The 20,619-nt window shown below is 44.0% G+C and overlaps 1 protein-coding gene across 1 annotated transcript in view; it reads left to right on the forward strand.

Moving 5' to 3' along the window:
- Positions 1–20,619, forward strand: part of COL4A4 (collagen type IV alpha 4 chain) — a 100,708-nt gene that overhangs the window by 68,305 nt on the left and 11,784 nt on the right. The window contains exons 35-43 of the mRNA XM_054585604.1: positions 2,808–2,915; positions 3,515–3,622; positions 9,760–9,831; positions 10,939–11,067; positions 11,161–11,274; positions 12,443–12,598; positions 14,712–14,819; positions 15,891–15,899; positions 18,530–18,655. Coding sequence (XP_054441579.1) covers positions 2,808–2,915; positions 3,515–3,622; positions 9,760–9,831; positions 10,939–11,067; positions 11,161–11,274; positions 12,443–12,598; positions 14,712–14,819; positions 15,891–15,899; positions 18,530–18,655 — 930 coding nt within the window. The remainder of the gene's footprint in view (positions 1–2,807; positions 2,916–3,514; positions 3,623–9,759; positions 9,832–10,938; positions 11,068–11,160; positions 11,275–12,442; positions 12,599–14,711; positions 14,820–15,890; positions 15,900–18,529; positions 18,656–20,619) is intronic.

Raw genomic sequence — 20,619 nt, forward strand, 5'->3', positions numbered from 1 at the left:
TTAAAGCAGTGCCTGTCTATCAGTAACAATTGCCCTGCAGTCCCTCAGAACAGATTGTGACAGAGCCACGCGTTCTCGCCCTGTGGGTCAGGACACTGTGACTGGCTACGCCCACAGTGGACAAAAGGTGCCTACTCTTCACCCCAGTAATTCTACTTGTAGGGATTTATCTTAAGTCACCAACCTGACAAGTGCGCAAAGATGCGTCCACAGCGATATCCATTGCATGGAAAGAACCATGTCCGTCCACAGGTGATTGGTAAATGGCTTATGCCCAACGTCCTTTTGCTGGTAGTGGATGGGTTAGAAAGTAGATTGTATTTCGATGGGTCCCTTGAAAATTAAAGCCTCTCTTTTTATGCATTATCTTAAAATTCCCTCTGGCAATGTCCATGTTTCATTCCACAGAACAGGAAGAACATCTGAGCAGAACGTTTGTGGGAAAATTTATTTCTTTGTTTTTATACCACATGATTGCTCAAATGGAAGCCTAAAAGAAAAACAAGCTATTACAATGGCCTCATTTCCCACTCTGTCTCATATGGGTCTTTTACCTCTGACATGGTCAAATATATGTAGATAATATAATATTTTAATGGAAATGTGTAGCCGAAGTGTACATTTGGAGGGGAAAATAGTTTTCAGGTTAGCATTACGGGGGTTCATAACACGTGCCAGAGTGAGCAGTCTCAGAAAGGGAAGTCCGTGGCCCAAAGCCGACTCCATTATTACTGTGCGCGTGCTCTCTGCAAGCTGCTTATCATCTGGGAGCTCGGGTTCCTCACCTGTAAATGGGCCCTATGCATGTTGCAGGATCGTTCAAAGGGTTTAAACTGAAAATTGTTACACAAATGTAATATGTCATTGTCGTCATCATCATCAGTCAGAAAACATTAAGAGAAGTGAAGGTAGGAAGAAATTATAAGCTGAAAGTAGTGCAAAATGGAGCCTTTTGATATTACATAATGTTTTAATTAAGAAACAATAAATCTGAGTTATTTTAGACAGAAGCTAACTTTCTCAAGAAAATTTGCCTTGGCCTAACTTCGTTGGTCTCCTGTGGTTAGCACCATTTAAAGTGTTCCCTTTCCCATATGCTGTAGCTTTAGCTTAAAATGTAAAAATTACATCTTATGTTATTCACCAGCTCAGAGTTTACCTAAATATGTGATTTCCATTGACTGGAAAGAGCCGCACTGAATTTGAATGAGCCTGAGGAGAGGCCACAGCACAGCCTCAGGGATTATGCATGACAGTACTGGGTCCAGTTCTACCTCCCCCTCCAATTCAGAGAGAAAATATAGTACAGATGACGCGAGAAGTTCTCAGTCTCACTGCAACTGTGATGGGCGGCGGGGATGTGGTGCCGGCCCTCTGACACCTCCGCTTTTTCACTTGAAGATGAGAATAATGCTGTATCTGTACTGCAGGAATGTTTTCATGGAAAATAAAATAACACAGAGAGAGAAGCTCATTGGTCAGGGAACAGGTGTAGACTAACATAGCCTTGTTTCATGTATAATATGTTACAATAAATGATAAGTACACCCCCCTCCATGGGTTTGTCAATACGGAGCCATATTTTATATTTGTGGATTCAGCCAGTTATTTTCAGCACACGGTTAGCTTATCCTATAAATATGAATTGTGTTAGAGTCACACATTGCAAACAAACACATGGAGAAATAGTCACCTTCTCCAGTAATCAAAGAAGTCTAATTTAATGTAAGTCTGGAATACTATTTCATCCTTATTAATTAGCAAGAAAGCAAACCAGCAGCCTAGAAAGACCTCAGCGAGCACTTGCCCTCCTGGCTGACGTGTGGGAATGAGCTGCGGGGGTCCACAGGCGGGTATGAGTTGCAGCAGCTTATCCAGACCATTTGGCTGCCTCACCAGGAACCCAGGGCTGAGCGGTCTGTGCTACAAGACTAGGAGGACAACTGAATTGTTCTTTTCAGCAAGTCACTGTCCTGAGAAAAGGACTGTAGTAGTTTTTTTGCTTTAACTGAAGGGATATATCCCCCAGATGCCATGTGTGCTTCTGGAATGGAACCCGGTGTGGACAAACCAGCTGTGAAGGGTATTAAGGGGACACTTGAGGGAATTCAAGAATGGAAGGAGTATTAGATGATATTAAGGTTGTTACTAATTTTCTTGGCTGTGATATTGTTATTTTGGCCATGTAAAAAAATATTATTTTTCTGACATACTTCCTGAAGAATTTAGGGATGGAATTCCATGATGTCTGTGATTTTCTTTAAAATACCACAGCATTTTTAAATGAATAAAAAGACCCAAAATATCACACTGTGTTACCTAGAAATTCTACTCCTAGGAATTTTCCTAAGGAAATATTTTAATAGTAGAAACATTTATTAAAGATGTATAAAAATCATTATGCATAATAGCAAAGAGGAGAAAAACTTCAGTGGCCAATAGTAGGAAAAAATTGAATTAATTAATTTAATTTAGAGGAACTCAGTAAGCTCTCAGCCAGTCATTTAAAAACAAGAATTAGGAAAATGATGAGAAACTTGGAAAATTACTAATATTATTTAAAAAATCAGGGTATAAAATTGTGGGTATTATTTGCATTTTGCATGCATATAAAAATTGCGTAAGGTGGTGGGATTCTAGGTGTTTTGCTTTTAATTTTTCTTTAACATTATCTTTTCAATAGAAAAGTTGTTCAATCTGAAAAAGGCTAGAAAAGAATAGCAAGGGCTGAAGTTGGAGGTTTTCTAGATTCACAGCCTTGAAGAACAATCTACAACGGCTTGGATTTTTTATCCTTTTTCATTCAGGGCATGTGGGCGCACCTGGAGACAGGGGCTGGCCTGGAGCGGAAGGGCCCAGCGGACCACCAGGAAGGCCAGGACCTCTGGGCTCCCCCGGACCGTTGGGGTGTCCAGGTACCTTGAAAGAAAGCCTGTAATCTTCCCAGACACCTACCTATCTCTTGTATCAGAAAGAGCCAGCCTCCACTCACACTTGGGTAACATTTCCGAGACCTGTAACTTTGGAGAAGCTACCAAAACTTACCTCGTTCTTACCTGTCCGTTGGAGCTAGCCCTGTCTTCCTGGGTTGGTCTGGGAGTAAACCAAGTCAACACCTGTGGAGGACCAAGCAGGGTTCTAGGCTCGAAGGGATGCTGTGACAGATAGAAGGTCCTTTCCAGCCCTTCCTAATTTATCCCACTCAGGCTGCTGGGTTTTTTTTCTCCTTTAGACTTCAGGCAAATATTACACATACATTTTAATGGCTCCTCTTCTTGCCAATTCAGAATGAAGTGAGAGTTCGAAATCGTCATTGGCAACTTTAATCACTTAGAGTGCCTTTTTCCTCCTCAGGCTAAGTGTATTTTTCTCCCTAGAGTTAGGAGGTCTTACGAAGAAAAATAACAGTGTTCCTGGTTAAAGTGCCTCATATATTAAGAACATAGAGGAGCTTTCCAGTTAATGTAACTCATGTATCATCTGGGTGTCTGCAAAACCTCCCTGTCACCCTCAGGTAACCCAGGGAGGCCTGGCCCCACGGGACCTGCAGGAGAAATGGGGGATCCTGGACCAAGAGGCCTCATCGGGGATCCAGGGCCGCCAGGTCTGCCGGGGATAAAGGGTAAGTCAGAAGGAAGCCTGACCCGTCGGAAAGACCCAGGCCCGTGAGGGCAAATTCATAGTGTCTTTCCCTATAACACAAATACGACCAAATGACGCTGGTCTGGGGCACGGCTCTTCCCCATGACGTCATCAGCACCCGCCCGTCCTTTCTTACCCAGGGCTGCAGGCCGGGTCCATCATGTCTCCTGACTTGCCTTGTACCAAAACGATGCTGTCACCGTCCCATTTTCTGAGGGCACCCCCACCCCCCACCCGCCAACCCCCAGGTTTTCTGGAAGGTCCAGGACCATTTATTTATTCTCTCCCCAGAGAGTTAGGCTCCTATTATTCTAGATACTAGGACACAATTTTGAAGAAAATAGACGTGGTCCCTGCTTCATGGAGCTCACAGTGTAGAAGGAGAGACACATATTAAATCTATATGTGTAAATAAATACCTCTTTACCAGTTGTGATAAGTGGGAGGGAGAGAAAAAAATAAGACGCTATGGAGGACCTAGTTTTCATTACCTTCATTTGATAAAGAAACGTTTTTTCCTGGTTGAATATCTTGGCTTTTAAAAACATAGTCTATAGTATAGGTCTGGTCACTATAACATAATATAATTATACAATCTATTTTTAACAAATCTTCATTCCCCACCCCCTCCGCCCCATTCATCTATGGTACTTATTCCTCTTCAGTTCTTTCACATTAGAAAAAATATTTTTTCCATGGGTACTTTGCATGTGTTTCTAGCCTAACACTTACATTTCATGACATTTGTTTGTTCAGAGGTCCTTCTCACCAAGTAGAAGATGATTTTATAAAAAGCAAGGATTAGTTTGATATCCTTATCACTCAGTAGATACCCAGTAAGTCTGTTGGATGGCTATTGGTGAGTATTTTTAAGTTTATGAATAAACTAATAAATGAAGGAATGGACAGATCGAAGAATGGACAACTGAGCTAGTAGCTATGAAGATGAGGGCCTTCACCTCAATCAGCAGGTGAAGGTTTGAGCCGTACTTGGTAGATGTCTATAATCAGGACCACTCTGTATCCTCCTGCTTCCCTTTCCCTTCCACTTGCCTCTGCTTATTGACTCATATATGCACTGAATTTTGGTAAAATGGAAAGTGCCTCCTCTTGGAAGAGCTGGGAATCCTTTCCTTTGAGCTTAACCATATTATTGTTTTGAAAATCCAAATGATCATCTTCCACACTCACACCGCTTCACTCCCAATACAGCTTCAATTAATTGCGGTTTCTTAGCGAGGAGTAGAAGGGTATGTCGCCTGCGGCAATTCTGCCGAGAGGTAAGCTTTTATTTTGAAAGGTTGGTACACAGTTATTTCTGTACCGCTAAATGACTTGATGGGGAAAAGTTCCCGTCACAAGACAAGAGATCTTGGTATTGCTTTCCTCCCTCTTCATTGGCATTTTTAATAATGCAAATTCCAGTGATTTGTGATAACTTTAAGGCTTTGAGAAAAATGGTAATTGTGTTATTTTAAGAGTTTCTCTGGTATTGCGGCCACTTGCTGTCAATACCTGCAGTCCTGGTGGGGTATTCTTTGACACTTTCTTTGTATGTCTGGGAGATAAAATGGCTAAAGAACCAAAATAAAATATTTTCCATGGTTAATCACTCCTCCTGCATTTCCACTCCATCCTATCCTCCTAGTTCAATAAAATTGTAAAGATTTTCAAGCCTGTTGGTGCCAAAACAGTACACACCCAGTGTGACTAAAATGACGAAGCTCAACTTAACATTATTGATTCCTCCTTCCTTTGAATGTATTAGATAACTTCAGCTTGATATGTTATTTAAGAACCTAAAAGCTAATGAATTTGATCAAAAAACAAAATTCCTGGAAAGGTGATCTCCAATCACATCATCATTTTGTGCTTTGAAATCATAAGTGCGCCTCTTGACCAGGTGGTGGCACTGTTTCACTGCAAACGGTCCAGTCTTGAAAGAAAGAAAACAGCGAGATACAGTCCTGCAAATTAAAACACTGACCATATAAATTCATTGTTGCACTTTATCATGCTGGTATAAAAATGAGCCACACTCCAGCCGAAACACTTTGCACTGAGGAACTAAATATTTGAAGTATGTGCTAAATAAGTCAGTGGGCCTGATTTTCATGTTTGAACAAACCAGCGGCTTAACTCAAAGTTGTTTGCTCTGCTAGAACAAGCCATATGGATTCCGAGTCCTGCTTCTGTTCAATCCGATTGAAACTTTAACTTAAACATATGCTACGAATGGCCTGATTCCTAGATTTCAATTTTCAAGTGCATGTGTCCTCCACAAGGAAGACACTCAATCCCTGTTGAACATTCATAGAGGATTGGAGTTATGGGAACCGAAAGAACTCTGTAGCATGACAACGACTAAATAATATGGGCTGGGTTATTTTAGTTGGTGGCAAATAAAATATTTCATAAGAAATAAAACTTGGGCCCTTGCCAGGTAGCTCAGTTGGTTGGTACATCGTCCTGGTGAACCATGGTTACATATTTGATCCCTAGTCCGAGCATACACAAGAGTCAGCCCGTGAATGCATAACTAGATGAACAGGTTGCTGTTTCTTTCTCTCAAGTCAATAAATAAAAATTAAAGAATAAGAAATAAAATACCTTGGAATCTTTTAGCAGCCAAGAAATACCATGCACCCTAGACTGTGAAAATCATAGAAATATTTTCCCTCCCATTTACAATTAGTGTGTTCCCTCCCCCCACCCCCCTTCCCCACAGCACTTACCAGTCCTGAGGTAATTGCTTATTTGTTCTGTCAAATCAGAGATTGTTTCTCTAGGTCCTCATTGCCTCATTCAGTGCCTGCTACTAAGGCCATTTGGGAACTGAAGCTCCCTGGGTCAGAACACCACGTCTTATGCTCTTGTGCATTCCTTTCGTAGGCACTCATGTATTTTCTCAATTAAAAAACAATTAAATTGTATTTCAGAATCTGTTCTGAGGAGTTTGCAACTTTGCTCAACATTATTGATAGTCATGTAGGTCTGTCTTTCCCATCAGCTTTAATGTCAGGGTGACCAGTTGTCCTGGTTTGCCTGGGACTGAGGGGGTGTCTGAGGACATGGAACTTCCTTGCTAGAACTGAAAAGTTCTCAAGAAACAGGGACAAGATGGTCTCTGTGTTAAAAGTAGAAACCCATGTCAAGGCCCCTGGGGACAGAGGAGTGTAATCAGGCTTTCGGACGGACAGGAGAAACCCTTAGGGTGGATCTCCAGCCACAGAGTCTCTTGGCTCACCCATTTGGAAGCTACGGTTCTAGCTAGGGTGGATCCTCCAGTGGGGGGTGCAGTGGGGGCGTGGGGGAGCCCAGCCGGTGCGTGCCACATGATGCAGCCTGAAATGATGCCTTTTAGCAGTAAGGCATCCATAGAGGTGGCTAAAACTCCTCATTACCAAGGACTGCGCTTTGTTAGCCTAATTGCCTCTCGTCAGCACTGTCTATATTTTATGCATGAACGACTTTCTGATTTAGAGCTGGGGTTGATAAAAAGCTTTCAGTAGAAAGGAAAAATTGCCCTTAAAACCCTGCCCAGATGTAGCTGCATTCAATTTAGAAAGATAACATTGGGTCAGATATGGGGCGGCCAGTTCAACAATGGCAGGGGCCGGGACGGTGACAGCCCTGGATCTGGACGTGTGGATGTGACAAGGGAGAGTTGGCAGAAGCTGAGGCACTCCACCCCCGGCCAACTCCCTCAAGCCATCCATCTTGTGGCTTGAGCTGGAGATCAAAACACGCTGAAATAGCAAAGTCGTCTTACAATTTATTATCATTTCAGATAGATTACAGTAAATATCCAGATTTGGCAGATGAGGGAGGTCTGTGTGTTCTTTTGGTGCAGACTTGGAACATTGGCTTATAAATAGGAAAGAGGATTGGAAAATAAACTAAACCAGAACCGTTAAGAGTGCAGGAAGTAAGATCTTTAGGGAAAGTAAGGGTGCATTCCCTTTTTCTGTTTTTCTGTTTTTCTTTTTTTTTTTTTTAGTGTTAAAGAATATGGCTCATTTGCACCAATCGAAAGTTTAGATTTTAAAAATTGAGTAACTGTCTCTTTCAAGTACTGATAATAAGTAAAATGGAACCAACTAACATCCATCTTCTAGTAAGTCCACTACGGACTTACTTTAATGAATGGATAATAATTAGCCCTTGTATTATTTATATACAAATGGTTACTTCTGACTTCCCCCAAATCTTATTATAAATCTGTCACAGAAAGATGTGACGTGAAATAGAAATTGTAGTTCTCTTTTTTAATAGCTTTCTCTCTGCCCATTCAATCCCTCGCCCTTCATGGTCCACATTTTCTCAGTCACTCATTCATTTACTCATTCACTTGTTCAACAAACACTTATTGAACACCCACTGTGTGTCGTCAGGAGATATGCCCAAGAGGTGCATAGAAAGGTTAATAAGTTCTGATCTTGCACTCAATTAGTTTACCCTAAATAAGCCAGCTTCCCAAAGACAAGACTGCCGTACGGGTACCGAGGGGGTCTAGGCAGGTGTCGTGGTGGAGGGACAGGCACTTCCGGTGGGTAAGTCATGTAAGCTGAGGCTGTTGCTACTGCAAATTCAAGGGTTGGGACCCTAAGCTGAGCGAATGTCAGGCTGTGCACTGAGGGGCTTGGAGCTTTGAGTGAGGATGAACAGCCAGTGGTTGGAAGAATCATTAATGAAAGAGGTCATTTACAGGACTGGCCAGGGGCTGAGGAGAAGATTTTTCCCCAAATTAATTAGTAGGGTGAGATGTGTGTGAGGCTCATGGCGGAGAGCTCAGTGCCCGGAATGTTCTGTATTAATTATCTTCTTTCCTCCTCTGTCCCTCCTCTTCTCCCCTCTACTCCCTCCCTATACATTTATGCACTTATTTATTATAACAGAATATGCTATCTATTATAATATAAATATATTATAAATATATACATATACAGGGTCTGGCAGAAGTAAGGCCTGCTGAGTGTGGTTGGTAGGTTGATGTTACAGGTGTAATAATTTACAGTTTTAATTTGAACATTTCACCTAACATGTCATAGGGTGTGCTTGAGTGTGACATTGTTATATTACAGAATTACATGCTTAAGATTTTGTAGTAAAAGGGATGTTACTTGTGCCAGACCATGTATCCCTATACAGGAGGAGGCAAAATTAGGTTTACCATTGTTTGTAAGGAAAATAATACAATAAATAATACAAGAATAAACTCTGTGTTTCACATACGTACAGCTATAAGTATGCCCACCCCTGCATATTGATAAATCTATAAATGTACAGGTGTCTGGTGTTCAGTGACAACTTTAGTGAAGTCAGGTTGGGAAATGTCTGCTTAGGGAACTACGCTGATGTCTGACAGAAGATTCGGAAAGAAGACAAGGGCATCAATGACATCACATCTAACTGCAGAGAATGAAGTTTTCAGTGATCATCATGAAATAAATTTAGTTTCTGAAAAGAGGCATCGGAACAATTCTCTTTGCAAGAGCGGGTGGCAAAGAAAGAGGCGCAGCCAAACTTGACCTTCAGGCCTGTTTTTTCTGAGTAGCACAGTGCTTAAAAACAAATTAGGTAGGGCATGGACTCCTCAGTATGCCGCAGGTCCCACCTGTCCTTATTGTCTTACACCACACACCTGACCAGGTCCTGTAGACGTTAGAATCTGAAGACTGTGGTGGAGTGGAAAGAGCCTGAACCTGGGAGGAGGGAGGCCTGGGTTCGCTCCTTTCCATTCTCTCTCCTCATCTAGGATGATTTTATTGTCATAAAATTGGAGGTCACTACCCACACCATGACCCAAAAGTTCTAGTCTGTGTTTGGCCAGAGAGAAAGATGTTCCTGAAATGGTCACACACCCATGGCAGTACTTTCAAACCAAAGAAGGGGATGGGTTAAATGGTCTTGGCAGAAAATGTCCACTGAATGAACATGTGAAATAGTAACCACTGGTGTGGATTCAGCCCTGGTAATGATGTGTAGATGGTGAGATCTCACGGTTCCCACCGAGAGAATCTATTTCCCTCCTCTGAGAGGTGCCTGCGGGCTGTGACCCGTGAAATTCAAGGGCTGGTCCTCTCCTGGGGCTCACAGGCCTGTGATGTGTTGCAGGTCCCCCCGGGTTACCCGGCCTGAACGGCTTGCATGGTTTAAAGGGACAGAAAGGAATGAAAGGAGCTTCAGGTAAGAGGAACCCCTCTGTGAGAGAATTACCTGCAGTCAGTGTGCCTCGGGTAGGTATTTCCTCACTTCACATGATTTGGGTAACAAAACTAAGAAACTGGCTTTGCTTAAAGACACAGTGTTGAAACTCTTTGTAGTGCTGAAGATGACGCATAAAAAGGACCCTTGAGAACACCCGATGTAAGATGACATGGTTGGTTAGCAGTGCCTTTTGCTGATGTCGCTTAGGGTTATCACTCTACTAAAATTACCCCGAATTATTGCTTAGGTGGGGGTAGGTTTCAAAATGTTAATATGAAGAAAAATAAATAGTTGGGATTTTTGTTTGTTTTAAGTACAGTAACGCCAAGTACAGCCACGTGGGTCTAATTAGCGCTTTTAGTATCCCTCGACCTGCTGCTAAAACAAATTACCTGAAAAAATTGCTGTTATTTTTGACATAACAAGTGGATAATTATTGACAATTGCATTTGAGCTTGTCTTGCTATTTTAATAGATTGCATATTTGTTGCATTGCTTTTTAGAAAAATAGGTTGGCATCCGACAAGGTAGCTGGAATCAGACACATAGATTTGAGGGTCTGTGGGAAAAGGGTTGAATTGTTGTGCTGCTAGATTTGAATTGTTGCATCTTTTCACAGTGCAGAGGGTCAAGAAGTGAAATTTAGGTCACTTAGGATTCATTTAGTGGCTGTTCTAAATAGTCTGATAAAATGTCTGTCCTCTCCAAGAAACCAATGATGCTCTGTCTTTTCAATGTGAAACTTTACAGTAATTCTATTTACATGTCAGTTTCCACCTTCGATTTCAAAGCAATTTATTGATAATTACAAATGATTGGATCTCATTTGTTTTCACTCTTTCCATTGTAGAGGCTAGAGGATTGGTATTATCGCTAAGTTGTTGTTGTTGTTAATCTGGAAAATAATTATAAAGTAAATCAAGCCTATGGCGACCAGTGTGAGGGTCTCAAGAGAGTAACTGGGGACCCAGCCATGGGGTCACTGTTGAGGTTGGTCTCAACAGAACCGGCTATTTCCAGGTCAGCCCCCGATGACAGGGACAGACAAGGAGAAGATACAGTGGTAATGCTGTTTTCTACATTAAGGTCTGAAGGAGGTGGGCCCACCCGGGCCAATGGGCATGCCTGGGCCAAAAGGGGAGAGAGGAGACCCCGGAAGTCCAGGAATTTCTCCTCCAGGCCTTTTTGGAGAAAAAGGCCCCCCAGGCCCTCCAGGTAAGAAGCAGAATGCTTTGCCTCCCTCTCTCAGTGATGAAATCAAAACCTGCCATTGTAACAAGGCTCACGTCTGAACACGTCCATCCTCAGGGAGACCTGGCCCACCTGGGCCTCCAGGAGCCCCAGGAAGAGCTCCCAAGGTTGACATTCGTTACCCGGGTCCTCCTGGAGATCAAGGACCGCCTGGCCCTGATGGTCCACGAGGTATGGGACTCTCCTGGCAAAGGCTGGTGGCGCCATGCCCTTAGAGGCCGCCTGCTCCTTAGGGAGGTAGGACCAGGGAATGGCAGAGGAGGTGGTTGGAAAGGTGGGAGCGCAGCAGCGGGGCAGGGGGACTGGCAGGACCACATGCAGAAGCAGAGCTCAGGCCCCTCCCTCTTCTAATTCCTCCCTATCAGACCACGTCTGTGTGGGTACAGACTCTGACTCAGAGCAAGCGTTTGCCACCACCGGCTCAAGGCTGAGCGTGAGGGGCCATCATGGCTGGCGGGAAAGAATCTCCTCCAATGTGCAGGCAGGTCTCCAGCGCCTGCCCCATAAACCTCTGCCGCTGGCCCCGAGCAACAGGACCCAGGCCTGGCATAAACACGGAAGCACTCTCCCTGTGCTGTTAACGGTCCATTGTGTCCCTCGCATCACTTCTCAGGAACGAAGCCTAGCAAGGCGGTGTTTCCCCAAACAGGGTTGGACCAGAGCTGGGCGGGGCACTCGGGGAAGAGCGTGGCTCAGTCAGTGTTTTGCCACATGCAGATAGTCGTCTCCCTCCTAACCCACAGGCAGACACAAACCCACCGTCTTTAAATGCTTACCATTTTAGTAAAGGTGGGATGATAGTATGATATGATTCTATTTCACTGCAAAAAAGAAAGGTGCTTAAAACAACCCAGTTTTAGCAGAATACAACTTGAGCTTAATGTTTATATGTAGACACTTGTTTTTGAATAGGACTATGTTTAAATGAGTGAACATTTCTTTCACATCAGCCAGATTTTCTCAAAAGCCTGTCATCCATTTATCTATCACCTATCTATCTATCTATCTATCTATCATCTGCCTTCTATCATATTAAAACAGTGGGGTGGCGATGCAAACAAAAATCATCAACTGATGCTTCCAAAAGCAATGGCTCTTTAGGGAGGGAAGGCTTTGCTAGGTTCATTTTGCCTAACAGCCACTAACTGACTATTTACACCATTTCTCAGGCTCCCTGAGACCTACTCTCTGTTTCACTTCTGATACTATCGATTCCCTTATTCTTTTAATTCCCTCCCTCCCTTGCTTGCAAACCCTTAAATTACTTTCCTGGAGAAGCTCTCAGCACCCTCATTTGTCTTTGACTGAAAGAACCTTTTTGCTTCCTCCCTGTGATCAGGACCACCCGGGCCTCCAGGCCCCCCTGGAAGTGTTGACCTTGTGCAAGGGGAACCAGGTGAATGTGGCCTGCCGGGGCCCCCAGGGCCCCCTGGCCCACCGGGCCCTCCCGGACGCAAAGGCTTCCCAGGATGTGACGGGGAAGATGGCCGGAAAGGTATGAGTGTGAGTTGTTCCTTAAGTGGTACGCAAAGGCTTATTACTTGCTCTTAAGGGCCTGGGGCGCTGGACCACCATGAGCTAATTCTTATTTTCTATGGAATCAGTGGCTACATTTCCCAAATGTTCTGCCTTTCCAAAGAGTCCTAAAGTTTGGGTAACTGGTGGACAAGTAAGAAGAAAAACACAAGTTCATTTAGCCCCCTAAAAAACACGCTTCATAATCCCCTAGATCAAACTGAACAATAGATACGTATGCAAGTTACATGTGTAATTAAAAGATGAAGTAGCCACATTTCTAAAAGTGAAAAAAGAAGAGTGAAATTAACATTTGTACTTTTTTCATTTAACATAACATATCCAAATGTTATTTTAACATGTAATCAGCGTAAAGTATCAATGGGACAATCAGGGCTGAGGGTGCCAAATAAGACAAACCTTCTTCCTGCCTTGGAAGTCCGGTGTGCACCTTATACTTACAGCGCAACCGGGTGTGGACTTGCCGATTTCAGGTGGTCAGTAGACACACGTGGCCAGTGGCTTCTGTACTGGACAGCTCAGTGGTAGACTCCTGACTCTGCTCTTTTATAGTCACAAATGAGTCTCCATTAAGGCTAAAATATTTAATTAATTTTTTACCTAACTGCTAATGTTGGGAGACATTTTAGTCACCAGGATTTTAGAGATTTATTAGGTTTCTAGAACTTCCGTTGTTGTTGTTGTTGTTGTTGGAGAGGTATCAAGAACGATCACCCATTTTAAGTTCCTTATGTCGTAAATGTGAAAACTGTGCACCAGAGAAGCAAATGCGGAAGCTTGCAGGGACCCAGTCACTAGCGTCTTGCCTTACTCTGGAATGACTGTGAAGTACGGCAGAAGGTGTGGGCAGAGGGGAGATCAAGGGCACCTCGAGGCTGCTGTGCCTACGGCGCAGGCGGCATCCCTGGCGTTGTGCGGTGCACAACCCATACAACAGCACGCAATACCCCTCCTTACTGCTGTTACCCAGAAAATCAATTTCAGAGAACGTGGCTTTTATCTGCAGGCATGTGGGCTTTCAGTCATTGATCCAGAACGGGACAGACAGGCTCGTACTCTAGTCATCAAGGGAAGGAAGAGGGGGCTGGCTGTACAACCTTGTTCACCTCCCAACTAAGACATTGCCTCCTCCCTGACTGTTCCTCCAGAGCGTGAACACCCCCTGCTCCGACCTTGAAATGAACTTGAGGATTGGGGATAACTAGCATGTGTGTAAATAACAGTGACCTCTGGAAGGACATACAGAGAGGTAGAAATATGGTGGAACACCTAATCATGCTTCTAACCTCCCATTCCAGTGGCAGAAGGGCCAAAGAGTGCTGAACTGTGAGAAGATTGAGGGATTTTCCTTGGTTTATCTTTTTAGAGTCTCACAGTGGGAAATAGTTGATCTATTTTCACAAACAGTTACTAGGCACCTACAGGAAAGTAAGGAGCAAACTTTAGCAGCACCCCTACTCTCATTAAGTGTAGAGTTTCATGGGGGGGCAGATAGTCACACTAAAATATCCATCAATATAAACTGTGATCGGGAACCAGAATAAAAGGACACTTTCTGTGAGAGCTTATCAGAAAACAAGCAGACTTAGGCTGGGATCCCAGGAGGGCTTCCTGGAGGAGGTGAGCTTGATTTGCTCTCTGCAAAAGGAGTAGGACTTCATGGATGGGGAAGAAGAGACCACGTGCCAGGCACCCAATGGCTGGTGTGGCGGAAACTGAGAGTGAGAAAGGGAGTGGCGGGGACTCAGCCTGGGAGTCTGTTTCTCCAGAAAGAGAAGTGTTTTCCCTAATTTTACCTTCGCTCCATGTCCTTTGACTGTCTCCAGAGAAAGTTCAGGGTTACAGGGCTTTGCGTTCTGAGTAAGTTTTGTCTTGATCATGGGACCATTCTCCTGAGTCCCTCTGAGTGTTCGGGTGTTTCCTACAGAAAAAAAGCGGGCGACTCCTCTTGACCGCGAGGCCAGCCTTGCCCCGCATTTCGTTGGCAGGAACTTCCGAATCCAGTCCATCAAACTGTCACCGCCATTGTATCGTTCCATTCCACCGCCCTTGTTTTCATTTGTTCCTTTTAGGACCAATGGGATTCCCGGGGCCGCAGGGGCCGCACGGACTTCCCGGGTCACCTGGAGAGAAGGGTTTACCTGGCCCTCCAGGCAGACACGGGCCCCCCGGGCCTCCAGGTGAGCTTCTCACGCTGGGTCATCTCCACAGCAGCCCACACAGGGCACTTTGGGTGAACACTCAGCCCTGACAGTCACCTCTCAGAAAGTAATTCTTCCGAAATCACCACACCTTCTAATGAGTTCAGTCCTTATATAAAAGCTCTTTTACTTCAGGCTATACTACAAGGTCTCGTGTTTGGTAAACTATTATTTATTATTAAAACAAGCAAGTTTGAACATTAGGAGTTGATTTTACATATACTATTTCAAAGATGAATAAGTCTGTGTTCCCTCACACCAGAGACAAAGACTGATTGATTATTGATAGGTGAGGATTGTAGATCCAGTTCCTGTCCTGGAATTCCCATTGATTTTGCAAGATGTTTTATTTAACATTTTCTGGAAAGTACATTAATTCCTATGAAGCTAAAAGGCTATTTAATTTAAACCTCATAGACAGCACATTTTCATCATAATGTCAAAATAAGCCAAGGAATAGTTGAAAGGGCAAACAGAAATGTGTATCTGAGATCGGCAGAAGCAATATCCTTCAAGATCTTAAATCAATATTATGGTGATGTGGTGTCAGTTCAGAATATTTTGCAATCTCCCAAATTAGCACTCTGGTCCAAAGAACAAATAAATTGCACTGCTCTATGGCAGATCATAGTCCAACATGACAAAGAGTTTATATTTTGATTCATATCATAGTTCTTCTCTTTGCCTAACCTATAAAACTTGGCAAATTAATATGGAATTTTCAGAAGCCTTTAAATGGACAGAATTTATGTATACATTAAATTTAGGTATATTTGCCTTAAAAAATCAACTCGAATTTTATTTTGCACAGGAGAGGTTCATTTCAGGTTGTTCTAGATATGAAATCTCCATTAATGAACCATAGCTGCTGTTGTCAGTAACATAATGTAGACTTTTTATGTTATTGAGATGCTATTATAGATGCTGTTCTCAAATTATTATTTCTGTTTACAACCTATTTCATGTTTGTCCTAATTTACACTTTAAAATCTCTTTCCACTGTATGAACATCGTTGCGTGGCCTCGTGTTTTGCCTTTCGATCTCTCCAGGTTCCAGAGGTGAGCAGTTCTATGAAACGTATAATTTCTTCTCAGTCTGGTTTCCAGTCATTTCTATACTTCCCCTTTTCACTGCATTTGTGAGTTAAACTTTATTACATTTTTATGCATGGGGTCCTGTAATTATGTTTGGTTTTGGTGCCATTGCTTCCCTGTTATAGATACAGTAACCCCATCTCAGGCTGTGCTGATGCTGAGCTCATTGCAGGTTGTCGAGGCTCGGTAGGTGCTCCGCTGACATAGTTTCAATTTGGGCACAGGGCATGAGTGCTTTCTCTGTCGAATGCCACAGTACACAGCAATGTCAGCTTCTTTTATAAATTCTGCCACGTAAAGGCACAGGACGTCCCTAAAATAAAAAGCATCAACAACATGAAAAGATGGGTCCCTAACCCCTACTAAGGGGCTTGCAACAAACCTTTCTTTGGCACCGGAACCCCATTCTCAAGGAGCAAATTTCTTTGCGTGTTAAAATGAAGATGCCATCATTCTTTTCAACTGAGTGTTTGTTTAATCCTCCATGATGCAAAAGCAACATATTATTTTGTGTCTGGCCTTTTCAAAGAGAACAAAACGAGTTTTTCAAGAGAAGAAAAGAAAAGCTGTGAATGCTTGTATTTCTCCTTTTCCGGCATCTGTTACTAACCCTAATGCACGTGGCCCTGAATACAGGTGCCCTAGGTTATTTTTAGATGCTTTGGTCCCTTTTCTTTCAGGTTCTGGTTTATTAAAAAGTAATGAAAATCAAAATCATAATTTTAAAAAATCCTGCTATTTTAAATGTTGGTATTTAAAAATTACAGTCATCTATTTAATGAGTTTTCACTTCATCTCTGTGACTATATGTATCACCTCATTTGAGGATAATATCAAAACCCTAAATCTGAAGTACCAGCCAAACGCCCATCCCCTTTCCCTTACCTGCTTCCTCCACACCTTCGCCATTGGTGACCGACCACCGCAATTCACCAGATTATTCGGGGAAAATAGGAAAAGTCCTTGCACTTCTCTCAAGTTGCCCACTAAACTGTCTGCACAATAAAAATACACCCAGCTTTGTGTTGCTGTGGTTTCATACAATGCTTCACAAGAGGCTAAATTCCCAAGTCCTAGAGGGTTCAAGTTTGATCTGCACAGGCATGTTAACCCTGTGTAGGCTAAAACTTTGTGAGCATGGCCACATTTTCTAGAATTTTCTTGCTGCATTGCCATGTTGTTCTTAAAATTATTTTGCACATTTGTATGAATTTTAGGAAAACTATAACTTATAAACAGTATATTTTAAAATATGTTGCATTTCTTAGCATTTGTCATACAGGTGTTAAGAGTTCTTCATGCAATATGGTGTGGCAGTTAAGAAGATAACTTTGGAGCCAGAACATCCTGGATTCCAATCTTGACTCTGCCACGTGTTCACTTAGCTATGTCACTCATTTACCTGAGCCTGAATTCCTTTCCTGTGACCTTCTAGAAACAGCAGCACAAACACACAGGCTGGCTGGGAGCATTTACCTGTAAAGCACTGTGCACATGCTAAAGTATTCAGTACACGTTGCTGTTATCATTATTGCTTAGTGCTATTATTTCTTCTTCCTTGTGGATGGCTCGCAGGTTGACTGAATGAAGCTTTAGAAAAAATGCCTTAGAGGCATGAATGTAACCAAGAAGAAAAACATTTCAAACCTTTAGAGCAGTGATTCTCAAAATGAGATCCCCAGATGGGCACCAGCAGCCTCACCGGGAACACATTAGACGTGCAGAAGTCGGCCCGCCCCAGACCTGCTGGCTCCGTCCTCTGGACGCGGACACATTGGCCAGATGGTTCGGATGTGCTGAAGTTAGAACTGCAGCTTCGCCCTGGTGCTCCTCGGTCCTGGCCCGCACTGGAGTCCCCTGGGGGAAAATCAATGATGCCTGGCCCCTCCAAGAAATTCCTACTTAATGAGTCTAGACGGGTCCCAGCATCAATAGTTTTGCAAAGCCCCCCCGCCCCTAGCTGGGCACTGCCAGGCCATGTTTTATTCCAGTTCAACCAGTATTTCTGGGGCTAGGCACAAGTAGAAGTATTTTTTGTAACTGCCCTGGATAATTCCAATGTGCACTCAAGGTTAAAAGCCCTGCCTAGTGCCCCTACCAACCCTGACATTCTCTCTCTTTGAGTAACAGACGCGGACTGGCCCCTGCCCACCCTCTCCCCCCAACACTGGCTGCCATGTAGAGTAATTAATTAGACACATTAAGCCGAGCATTAACAACCCACTAGTACCTCATCAACTCCATCTGTGGCTGGCTCCCCAGGAAAAAGTGGCCCAAAGATCAGAAGTCCTGTGACAGTCGCCAAATTATTGCTGACTCCACCAATGCGCACTAGTTTGTACTTCTCTTTTGCTTTCTCTGAGATTCCATTCACTTACTCAGTTTTTCATTCAGTCAGTCATTTATTTAACAAAATCCTTTCTGGAAGTTTTTCAAGCACTGAAGTGAACAAAGTCCCACCACCTTCCTGGACCTTATGGGCTGTCGAATGTTCTTGACAACATTTCAGTGCAGTGTTTGAAGTCTGTCTAGGGCAGAAGGAGCTTGTTTGTAAGCACTTGAACCCATCACACAGGTGGTGATTCCAATTTCAGGTGAACCGGGGCCACCTGCAGATTTGGATTCCTGCCCCCGAATCCCAGGGCTTCCTGGGGTGCCAGGCCCAAGAGGACCAGAAGGAGCCATGGGGTTCCCCGGAATGAGAGGCCTTCCGGGACCAGGTACGAGCCTGACACTGATTGCTCATTATTTGCGTCATGTACATATTGCCGAAATGAAAGCTCAGTGTTTTGCTATGTAGGGTTTGTTTTTTGCTGGGGCGGGGGCGGGGGGGAGGAGCGGGGAGCGGCACCTAAGCAACTAGTGAGGATGAATGAAAATTTTCTTTCCCTTGTATATTTGTTCACATTTATCCAAAGTTTTAATCATGCACTAATTGGATCGACAAGTCCTTGTCATTTTTATGTGGAGATTCTACTTAAATCTTTTATACTTGAGCAGCTTTTGGACATGAGATTTTGAAACCTTTTAGCACAACAGAGTAGATGCTTTATTCATAGTCATTCACAGCTGTTGACTTGATTTTGAATGAAAAACAACTGAACTGGGGCTCCCTGGAGCAGACACAGCCTACAAGATGGGAGGGGAGAAGGCGGTGGATCTTTGGGTGGGGGGGAAAGGGGGTCCAGGAACGGTCACTCTAAATTATGGCAGTAACTAAGTGTTCATCTAGTTGATTTGAGCCATGGCTCAATCCTTGTCAGGGGAGCAGGATCCCTATTTAAACTAAACCACTCTTTAAAAAGTGTCCTCCAAATCACTTGTTTTCTGTCCTCCTATCTCCGCTGCATGGGGTGATTGACAAAGTGAGGCGGGAGTCCCGGGCTGCTCATCGGGTGGTTGCTGAGCTTTTCAGACCAATGGGCAGTGCCCCTGATTCAAAGTCACCAGCGTGCCAATTATCCTAAGAGGCACCAGGCCATTTCCCTTTCTCATTTTTCCTACCGTCCCAGCTGTGGTTATAGCTCCTTTTGGTTTAGGGGAAAAAGGGATTGCAAGTGGGAATTTTGCACCGCCTGTTTTTCCTGTTTCCCCAAACCCACATAGCAAGATGTCCCCTCGGCTGGAAAGTGAGCAGTTCATGGGTGGTGTCCAAAGCAGCTCTGGAGCCTTCCTCCAAGTAGTGCGGGGGCTGTCGCTGGTACTTGCTGCATGCATCTGTGTTTGTGCAAGAAGTTAATTGGGTGTCCACTGTAGCAACTCTGTTACAGCCCACGAGCCTTGGGAATTAGCTTAACTCCTCTCTGCTTTGGCGCTCAGTGCATGGCTAAAGCTCTCAGTCAGGCAGGATAACTCATCAATCAACCTGATTTTAAAACCAAGCTGCCTTGCAGTGTATATATGTGCAGTATTGAGAGTGGGGCCCCACCCCCACCATTAAAAAAATAACTTTGAAGCAGAAGAGCTAAGCCTGTAATGGGGTTCTGCAAATTCAGTTCAGTAAATACTTCCAGATCCCCTCTCTTCTTCGTAGAGTACCAGCTAGGTATGGGCAACGCAAGCGAGTGTGTGTTTTTCTCCGCTCCAGGGTCTCCAACCTCATGGCAGAAATGGCCAGCAGGACATAGGGTGCTAAATAAGGGCAGATGACAGTTTGTGTTTTAAAGGGGTTTTGAGCAAAGGGCGTTAGAATGAGACGAGGAGCAAGGCATCGCTGTGTGGAGGACGGCAGGACCGCTAAGACCCCAGCAAGAGCTGGCATTTGAGCAGAGCCTTTAAAGAAAGACTGGGTTTCGGGGAACCAGGATTGTCCAGCTGGAAGTCGCAGGAGCACAGCTGGGGGCGGGACGGCCTCATCACCTGGTAACAAAGAGCCAGCTCCACCTTTGCTGCTCAACATATGGTCATACCCCCGACCTGCTGAGTTAGAACCTGCATTTTAACAAGAGCCCCAGAATGTGGTACGTACTGCATGTGCAAGGCTGAGGAACCCCAACTAGGTTGGATGAATCCTGTCGAATCAGTGGAGAGCGACACCTTCCCTGGTGACCGAATCCTAGCTGTAGGTTCACGTCAGCTCGAGGGACTCGAAGAAATGCTGATGCCCCGGCCTCACCCCAGACCAACACAATGCAGACGGAAGCAGAGCCCGAGTACCAGTGTTTTAAGACAGTCCCCTGACCCC

The sequence above is a fragment of the Pteronotus mesoamericanus genome, unplaced genomic scaffold (assembly GCF_021234165.1).
Source record: "Pteronotus mesoamericanus isolate MK-2021 breed Mesoamerican mustached bat unplaced genomic scaffold, CSHL_Meso_final contig_90, whole genome shotgun sequence".
NCBI lineage: Eukaryota > Metazoa > Chordata > Mammalia > Chiroptera > Mormoopidae > Pteronotus > Pteronotus mesoamericanus.